The sequence below is a fragment of the Ctenocephalides felis genome, unplaced genomic scaffold (genome assembly GCF_003426905.1).
Source record: "Ctenocephalides felis isolate EL2017-DRISC unplaced genomic scaffold, ASM342690v1 CF-g0.4_SCAFFOLD_00845, whole genome shotgun sequence".
Taxonomy (NCBI): Eukaryota; Metazoa; Arthropoda; class Insecta; order Siphonaptera; family Pulicidae; genus Ctenocephalides; species Ctenocephalides felis.
Window position 1 is genome coordinate 45,464,953 of NW_020536999.1, and position 10,740 is coordinate 45,475,692.

The 10,740-nt window shown below is 27.6% G+C and overlaps 1 protein-coding gene across 1 annotated transcript; it reads right to left on the reverse strand.

The window, feature by feature from the left end:
- Window positions 1-1,157: 1,157 nt before the first annotated feature.
- LOC113383863 (ERC protein 2) lies at window positions 1,158-5,201 on the reverse strand. Its single transcript, XM_026622069.1, has 6 exons — window positions 4,725-5,201; window positions 3,989-4,125; window positions 3,701-3,922; window positions 1,885-2,070; window positions 1,325-1,456; window positions 1,158-1,223 (listed from the first exon to the last, which is right to left on the reverse strand). Exons 1-6 carry the CDS (start codon window positions 5,119-5,121, stop codon window positions 1,158-1,160), a joined length of 1,140 nt encoding a protein of 379 aa, XP_026477854.1. The 5' UTR covers window positions 5,122-5,201.
- Between the last annotated feature and the right edge of the window lie 5,539 nt (window positions 5,202-10,740).

Below are 10,740 nucleotides of genomic sequence, written 5' to 3' on the forward strand. Positions count from 1 at the left end.
GACTGTGATTTATGAAACAAAGATTGTATCTATTCTCAATTTTATTATTTATTCTCATTTAATTTTAAAACTTTCTAGGGTAATCAATATAATAGTAAAAACATAACTATTTTCAATGAAATCTTTTGTTAAATACAAATATTTAAGAAATAAAATATGACTTAATAATACTAACAGTTTTAATTTTTTTTTCAATACACTTATAAGATATAAGATGTTTAAATTTTTGTATTAATAACTTCTCTTATAAGAATATCACACTAAAATGTGTTACATATCACAAATCATTTTTGTGTAAATATTAAAATTATGTACCACTTATTGCATATAATCATTCTTTCTATTGACATTAAGTAATATCAAATATTTTGATACAAGATTATATTTTCTATTACAATTACTGAACATGAAAATATTTTGAAGTCGTGCACGAATCCATTTTATTAACATAGAAATACAGTCATCACCATTCAAAAGAATGTTTACTGTTCCTTATCGCACTTAACACATTCGGTTCCCTGCCTGGATGATTTCCTTTACAAGTTTTGGTACTGAGCAGCATGAAGAAGTTGAAAACGATTAAATTATTATTAAAGGCATAAATGTTCAAAATATTCAAATTAGTTAAAAAACTTAAACTCTACTAAATAAGTAAAAATTTAATGTTTTCTCATTTCAATTACTATATCTCCTTATAAAATACAAATTTTGTTAACAAATTGTTTATAGGTATTGGTAATCTAGCCTCATGTTCAATGTTGTGAATAGCAAACAATGAGTAGTTTAAAAAAAAATCATTATCTGTTCCAAGTGATTATTTTGTACAAACTATGTATAACTTACTTGTGTAAAATCACAGAATAATAAAGTCATTTTTGATGGTAAAAAAGACCATACTTACAAAATAATGATATAATTTGCATTATTTAATCTTGAAAATATTATTGTATTATTGTCTATCTTACCTACACTGGATGAAGCTTGTGTTACATTACTAAAATTATTAGACGTTTGTGATTCACTACTTGAGCCAAATATCACATTAGCTGCTAAAGCACTAGCAGATTGTGTCAATTTGTAGGAATTGGTTGAAGTAGAACTGGTAAATATTGCTTCTAATTTATTTGGTGTATTAAGTGAATCATTTGATAGGAGTTTTAATCTGTGATTGCATTTCCTTTGCTTGTGTGGCCATTTGTGGGTGGAGCTTTCGTTTCATTTAACTATGAAATAAAAAACTATCGCAATTAACAATTTTGTGATTTGCTTTGTTATTATATATATATCAAAAAAATATGTTCAATAACTAATCTTTATTCGTTACCTTCTGAGAAAGATTACCAACAGACTTTTCGAGATTTTCCATTTTCTTAACAAAAGTTGTTTGACTTTCTTGCAGGGTTGCTATCTCGGTGTCTACTTTGACTTTGTTCTCAAGCAAATTTTCAATTTTTGCCTGTAATATAACAATGTCAGATAAAATCCTTGAATTATTCAATATAATGTGTTAATATTCTACAAGCATAAGGAGATGATACAATAGAAACTCGATTAACCAGACTAATTATTGTCAATGGGTATTCGGATAATCAAATGTATAGAGAATAATGTTGTGTATTCATTAAAAATAACAATTACGTAGATATCAACGAAAATCAATGTTTATTAAGAAGTTAACACTTCCTTATGTATGTACATACATAGTTTCTTAGATTACATTACATACAAATACTAAACTGCAGTATTAATCATGCAAAAATTCAAATTGTGGTATGTATAAATCGCGAATTCGTATAATTGAAGTCCGGATAAACGAGGTTCTAGTGTATCATCATAATGCGTACATAGTTAAAAATGAATATGCGAATGCATAGTTATACTTACTTTATTAGATTTTTGTTCATCAGTTGTCCATTGTAATTGCTTAGATAAAGTTGTATTCGCTAATATAAGTTGTTGTTTAGTTAATTCTATATCACGCATTAGTTGCTCCCTAGCAGCAGCTTGCTCGCGCTGATCCGGTAACTGCAAAGCTGCCGTGTTAGCTTTGCTCTGGTTAGTCATTTGTGCCTGGTAATAGGATAGAAGAGAAATTTTTTTAAAAATAAATAATTACAATTCACGTCATTTAAAATACTTAATTATTTTAATTTATACAATAATGACGGTTATTTAGCAAACAATATTTTTAACTTCCCGTATGGTAAGTTATTGTAATGGGCCGAAAATCGGAATTGAAAATTTTTACATTTCTCTACGTTTTGAAGGTTTCTGAACATTTTGGCATACCTCAGAAAAAATGGATGTGTGTGTGTGTGTGTATGTATGTATGGACTTTCTGTTTGTCTTAATAAAATAATTGATTTTGGATTTTTTTTTTTTTTTTTTTTTAATTTTTTGTATATCGAAAATAATTCAGATCTTATTTTTATTCTGAGTTCTAATATACTTTAAACAAATAATTTCAACTTTGCAATTCAGTTTATATAATTCTTATAAATATTAGACAATGTTACAATATTTATAATAATCTATTTGAAAACATTCAGTATTCCTCGAACATTTCGTTACGGTACGGGAAGTTCCAGCAATTTGCCTTAAGGCACGATGCCACCCACCCCACTAGTTATATGTGGTTTCGCATTTCTATCTATTAGGTTTCTTGTTTGGCACCTAAAGTAGTTCGTAGTGATGATATAAGCTTGATTTTTGGATATATCAAAATTTTTATTTCGCCTATACTTAACGCGTTAAGTATTGTGAAAAAACTTCCGATTTTTTCTGCTCATTATATATGTTCGTTTTTTTTTTTCTAATTTGTTTTTTATGCACACGCATTTTTGTGATACTCAATTGCAGTATATTGTTGTTAGTTCAAGAAAGAGTTTACATTTTAGCTGTTATTTTATATAATTTAATATATATTAAACTTAATTGTCAAAAATAAATGCTTCATTATTGAGAGTTAACTTGAAATTTTTACTAAATGCGAAATATTTACCAATGATTATTATTTTTATCATTATTTTGCATATTTACAAAAAATGATTCATGATTATTGACTGGTTAGTTGTATCAATATTAGTGCAAAATTTTGTGCTATGTACACATTTTAGATGTAAAATACCAAGTTCAATATCCACGGATGATGACATGGATAATAGATATCAATTTGGAAATATGAACAAACAACACTCTTTTTTGCACTAATTTATTAAATAATAATTTTCACAAACGTTTCGAGACTAGGTTTGTCTCATCATCAGTGTGTTCAGACAAACCTAGTCTCGAAATGTTTGTGAAAATTATTGTTGTTTGTTCATATTTCCAAATTAATATATATATATATATATATATATATATATATATATATATATATATAACGAAACGTCGATAATAAATGAATAAATAAATAAATAAAGAAATAGTTTATTAAAAAACTTTTTTTGTTTGTTTTTTATTACTTTTTGGATTCTTGTTCGAAACTACAAAATATACACAAATCCAAGACTCTACCATTTAATATATATATATATATATATATATATATATATATATATATATATATATGATTTAGTAGTTAATTTTGATGTTCAAATATATAAGTGAGTTCTTGAGAGCGATACATCAAATAAAGAAAAGGCAAAGATTTATAAAATGATCTTTAATTCCAATTGGTATTGATATTTATTTAAGGTACCTGCAAAGTCGTTATATTCGATTTTAACAAATCTGATGTAGTTTGCATTCGATTTCCCTGGTCTTTAAGGCTGCCTACAGTAGCTTCTAAGTCTTTTATTTGAGATCCGAATTGAGCTACACTATTTGATAGATCACTTAATTGTTGAGGTACTTTAACAAGTTCAGGAGACGATTTCAATTTTGATTTAATAGCGTCCAGTTCAGATTGCACCGCAAATAACTATAAAACATATAACATAAATAACATACAAGCTTCTTTAGTTCATTTTATAAGTGCAGAAATTACTTGTTGAGTTAGATTCGTTAGTCTTTCAGACAAATCGTCCGTTTTTCCTGCAAGCATTGTTTGATTTGCTGCAAGATTCCGCGTCGTTTCATGGCACTGTTGTAAAGCTTCGGGTACACCTTTGCTGCCAGCCGATACTGTAAAGAAAGACAAAATAATAACTACATATAAATTAGGGTTGTTTTCATGATTTTATAATAAATTATGAAAAGTGAACAGTTCTCTTCATAAACATTATGGAATTGTCGTTGACCAAGATACTGAAGCGATTACTTCAAATATGCGTAAAAGCCAAGCCATCAATGCCAATACAAATACATACTAGAACGCTAATAAATATTCTTAAAACAAGTAGTGCAACAAAAGATAAAAATATCATTTTAGCTATATCAATCTGAATTATATAAATTATTTTGTTTCATTCTTTAACATTTAATTTCGAACGACATGTTATTTAAAAGCCACTATTATTAGTATATGTTATTCATTTTTGCAGTAATGATTTATAATTGATCAGATAAATTAAATATTAATTCATAAAAGTTTCTACAATATTTGCAGATCGCTGAACTAGTATGTCACTTGAACCTGAAACGAGTATATCGATATAGACTTGATTTGAGATGAAATAACTGCTCTACCATAGATTATAAAAAGTATTTTGGCTTATTAGGACAACCTGAGGCGCAATTTATTTATATTGTTTCTCATGTTTATCACGTTTTCAATTTCGCACCTAATTCGACCTGTTGTCTCAGCGATGCCATTTGAACGCGTACGTCTGCAAACAACCAGAGGGCTGCGCATGCCGCCAGCAAACAGGCGCACAACAGAAGAATTTTACAAGCCCTTCTCGAAGCTCGGCAAGCCGCTCCGTTCGCTTTGACTCCACAAAGCCACCAACTACGTTTAGACCTAGATGATTTAGATACTGATGCATCGTGTGTGTCCATTTCCTCCTGCTCGTCTGTAGATGGTACGAGAAGAGGCCTCTCTCTCCTAGCAGCACATCCGCGAGCCGACACCAACATTGCGTCTAAATCACGCCTTTTTCGCATCTTTTTACCGCCCGTCCGTAATGGTACAATCACGTGTTGGCCGCCGTTAACACTAACAGCCCCTGCACACTCCATAGCTGCACTTTTTATTAATTAATGTTCAAGCGAGATATTTGATCACTGTTTCACAATTTACTACAATAGTTTATTATTCCCATTTCATTCATAACTAATAAATTTAAATGTCTTTTTACTCATATTATTGTTTTATTAGACCTTTTCAAATAATGATGTAATTTTAAAAATATTTGTTAATAATAGATATTACATATTATTTTAAGTTTTAAAACATAATTTCATAGTAGCGAATAGATCGTTTCTACTGTTTCTTTTAACAAACGAATAAAACTAAAAATGTATAATTGGAAAATACGTGAGTTCAATATTTTTGCTCATTTATGAATAGTGAAAACATGCTTTCAATTATATTATTTCGTAAAATATCAACAATTTTATTGATATCGGAATTGAAATACGATCATATGTACTAAACATTTTAAATATAAAAATAAATATAATCAGTGGTGTTGTGCTAATATTTTTTTTGCCGGAACGCTAAAATTAAAAAACCGGTTCATAAACCGGTTCAAAAACCGGTTCTCATGTTTGTGCCGGTTTCGTTCGAAAAGGAAAGAAACAAAAATTATTACAAAGCCTATTTTGCGCACATATATGTATGTTTATTAGAATAATCGGAAAATTTAATAAAAACTAGTTGAATTATAATTTATTTAATTCACTTATTAAATCATTTTCTGTATGAAGCGATATTTTAAACAATTGTTTTGCCGGAACGCGTTCCGGCCCAAAAATGATTTGCCGGAACGACGTTCCGGCGCGTTCCGGCCCGACAACACCAATGAATATAATATATGAAAACATGCGTGAGTCAAATGTTAAACTAAAGTTAATATTCCATTTACCAAGTTCATCGACAGCTCCATGGTGATAAAATTCTAAAAGTTGTTCATTTTACGCATAATTCAAATTTACGATTATCTTTGTTGAACACATTTTGAAAGATAACAAAATTTTCATAGCTTTATGAAAGAAAACCAATTTGCATTTGTTTTCCAAGTTGTCAAAATAGAGGTTAAATATTTATATAATGCCATATTGGATATTCTTAAAGCTAAAAATAGTAATTGTACTAATATTTTATACATTTGAATTACATTGTGAAAAAGTTTATAGAATAGTTCCCAAATATGAACATTCAGCTTTTGACCCTGTGATAGTGGATATGAACATGTATCCTTATATAGTATGTGCAAAAACTTTGAGATAATATCAAAGATTATTAGCATATTGCGTTAATTAAACTTACAAAAATAGGTATCCCTACAGAGAAAGAGATTGCATAAAAATGATATACATTTTTGTTCTGGGACTATGGTAACGACAAGATTAGGATTGTCTGCAGCACATTGTGTAAAATGGATGTAAGTTAAAAACTATACATTTTTATATTAGTAAATTTACATAAAAAATAGTATCAGAAGTTGGTTAATATTAATAACTTTATTGCACATATTGGTTTCAGTTAGTAACTTCAAATAAACGTCTTCATAAAATAAGCTGGTAGTATCGTTTACATCTATTCAAAACGAAATAAGACGCATAATTATTGAGAATCAATATTTTGTGAACGCAAGTAAGATCCAGCAATAAATAGTTAAAAAAACTAATCATCTCATTCAAGGAAACCAGATGGGTCGATAGGAACAATATTGCCGGAAGAGTGCACGGCGGTCTCCGGCATTCCAATACCAAACCTGGCTTCGGAATACAAATTCGAGATGCGACTACCGGTGGAGAGCTTTCGTCTTCATCACCAATATGATCCAAAAGCTCTTTCTTATGACATTATGTACTTTAAGGTAGAAACAAGATTAACAGCAATTAATTGATATTTATAATATTTACTAAAATAATTTAAATATCGCGATTATTATATATTTCAGATTAATCGAAAATTAAGACTATTATAAGTATGCAAACTTTCATATATGTAGTTGTCACATTTCAGTACTCCGAAACACTTAAACATAAGCTGTTTAAAATATTTACCAATGCATTACTTAATGAATACAATTGATTTAGTCAATAAAAAAAAGTTAAATGCCACTCGATTCAAATCTGTATAGACATTATTAATGATTAATATTTATTTAATCACAATAATTAGAATTATTTGATACGAGAAAAAAAGTTCTAGGCTGTAATAAATAAATATCATACGGAAATTAAAATGGATCATAAACTACAATATTTAGATTAAATATATGCTTGAATTTTCAATAGGTAGAAAATGCGAGATAAAATTTTAATTATTAATTCCTTAATAAGATTGGAATTTTATGGCGATTATTTTTAATGATTAAGAAAAAGTGTTTATACCCTGAGTTTTCATCATTTTTATCTTAAATACTTTAAAAAAAATCTAGAACGCTCAATCTATTGGATAATATTTTTTGGACAAAAAATGCATGTTAATTTTATTTTTATTATTCGAGAGATGGTAAGAGATTTTGAAATGCCGTATACATATCTTCCCAAGATTCCAAGCAACAAAGCTATAGATCCGCTACTTAGAGGTGAACAATAAATTAATTAAATAATCAATATACATCATATATATTTGATTATTTTAAAATATTTTATGAATTACTTAGATAAAGAATGTTTAACCATATATTGGCCGAATAAGCATTCATCAACAGATCCGTTGATGAGAATTCAAATGAACGAATCAAAACAATCCCACGCTCGCACTCAAGAAGAATGCGAAGATTGTAAAGAAAATTTTAATATGAAACAATCTTATATACCCATTGTAAATATCAAAGAAGAGAACTATCAAAAAACTATATAGAAATCCTAGCAAATAGAACTAACAGAAAAACTTTAGAAAAGATACTTCGAAGAAGAAGTAAAATTGCAAACAAAATAAATGGTTGGTTACTACAAATCGTTCTTTACATTTTATAAATAAAATAAAATTTTAGTCTATATTTTCAGCTAATAAATTAGCAGTAATTACAGTGAAGCCGATAAATCTAAATAAATGCCACAAATATTTTCCGGAAACTCTTTCTAGTGTTCATGATGTGGTGTGCACCTTGCATCCAGGAGGCGGAAATAAAAATGCTTGTTTTGTAAGTTTTAAGTTATATTAAATAGTATATCATTGTAAAAAATGCAATAAATCCCTAAATAAAAGTAGGCAAAATCATAAAAAGTATACATAATCTGCAGGACTTCCCTTTATTGTTGTGTGTTGCAGTATTATGCAGAGAAGTGTAATTCCTCAAGCTAAAATTGATTTGTAAAATTCAAAAATTTTAACTTTCGAAACTATTGTATATAGAACTGTATTTCGATTTCTATTTGAAATTGTGTATAAAGTTTTTGAGTATTCAAACAGCAATACTACTTGAATTTTTTTTTCATTTCAATGATTATTCCTAATTTTCAACAGTATATAGAATAGCTTCTCTTATGTTATTTAATCTAATGAACTGCATGATAAAACGTAAAACTACTTATAAAAATATAAAACTCTATCGGATAACGCTGAAGTAAGTTCATAAAAAATAATTTTAGTTAACGAGACACGCTCAGAAAGTGGGAATACCTATAGGTTTAATTTTCTTTCAAAATGTTAATTAAATATATATCTTGTAACAAATAAATGAGATGTCTTATACCAGGCTGACCATGGTGCTCCCTTATTATGCGGATCTGGTTCCGATGCGAAATATCTCTCGGGCATTGTTTCTTTCGGAACAGGCTGTGGACGTATTTCGACGCCTTGTGTATTTACATTAGTCAGCAAGGTACGTTGCTCAATTTCTAATTAAACTAATTACTTGTTACACAATTATAAACAGGTAGTATTATTATAAAAATTAAATGGCGTCATGTATTTTTATCATGCCAGAAAAATTAGAAACACAAAGCTCGAAACTGCTACTCTCGGAGAAACAAATTTCAAAAATGTAATAAATTTTTAAATGGTGATTGAAATAAGTATTTTTTGCTTATATGCTATGTGTAAATCAGTTTCCATATACTTTATTTACATGACATGATTTTAATTTTAGTATTCGACTTGGTCAAAAGTCCAGAGTAAACGGTTGACTTCAAACGCCGAAGGAAATGCCTTAAATGTAATTTTGTTTATAGTTATTATAGTGACTAATACAATTTGTATTTAAATAAATGGCGTAATACGCCTCAACTTATAATAAAGAATTTATTATATTAAACTTATATTATATTAAACGGTAGGAATATTAAAAATTATGAATATTTCATGTTTCATAATGAATTTTGTAAATAACAGGTATGTTAATATTTACTCTTAATTTGGAAATACCTAAGTACGCACTGACGATAGACATAATAAAAATTGTGAACAAATCATGTTTCATGATGAATTTTATTAAATATCAGGTATGTATTTAATAAATATATTTATTTATTATGGGAAAAGATACTATAATATTAATATTACATTTTAGTATTACAGTTTTCTTTTTTATAAGCAATTACTCTAAGAAATAATTTTAGTATTTTTTAATATAGTATAAGTGCTTTAGAAAAAATATTTTTAAATTATAAATTTATAGTGGTAACGATAAGCATATTTAAAAGATGAAAAAATAATCAATTTAAGGTAACTAAATTTTGCGTTAAAATTTAGCTAAACTGGTTTTAAAAAATAACAGATCGGCGAAGATATTTGCTAATATAATAGGCAGCAAATACTAAATTTTAAAAAATATAGAAACCTACTAAAGAAATATTATAAAAATGTTTTATTTATGTTTAATGATACATTAATGTATGTTATATTCTACAAACTTTTTTTAATATTCGAAAACAACAACGGCCGACATTGTTTACAACTAAGTAATGATTTTTATTTACAGGGACACAAAAAGGTGATATGCATAATAAAAATCTATAAGTTACCTTGGACATCAACAATTTACATGGATTTATTTTGTCAGATTAATGGTATGAAATTTTTTTCATGTTTGTTCAAATTCAAAATTTGTTTGTAGGAAAATAATACAAATATTAAGTTTTGGCCTTTAATTATCAACATAACATATTTTTCCTAATTCAAAAAATTACTCATGCCTGCATATGAATTCAAACATCGATCGTAGTAATAAAAATATTACTATTGTAATCATAACTCACATACCGACAGCAATTATAATGAATTATAAGCCCTTTTTATGCAACCCCTGATGCAAGTTACCCAGCAAATAATCAAACATTCATATGTTCATCATGTGCCGTAAATGTATTCACCTAGTTATTAAAGTATAAAAAAATAGGGGAAACGATCCTAATTTGAGTACACCATGGAAACAAATTTATTTACATAAATTTTGAATTTTATATATATATATATATATATATATTATTAATATGGCAGGATAATTTACATTTGAATAAATAATCATTCAATTATGATAATTAAAATTCTAGAAGCATTATTACAAAGTGTCAGGCTTAGCTATTTATTTCATACGCAAAAATTTAACCAAAATGTGTATCAAATACAATCTTCCTTCTTCAGATCATCAACCGAGTATCAATTTGCGGTCCTTATATTACAAATTAACCTTAGGCTACTTAATCTCATTTTCAAAGTGTACTAAACTTTATTACAAA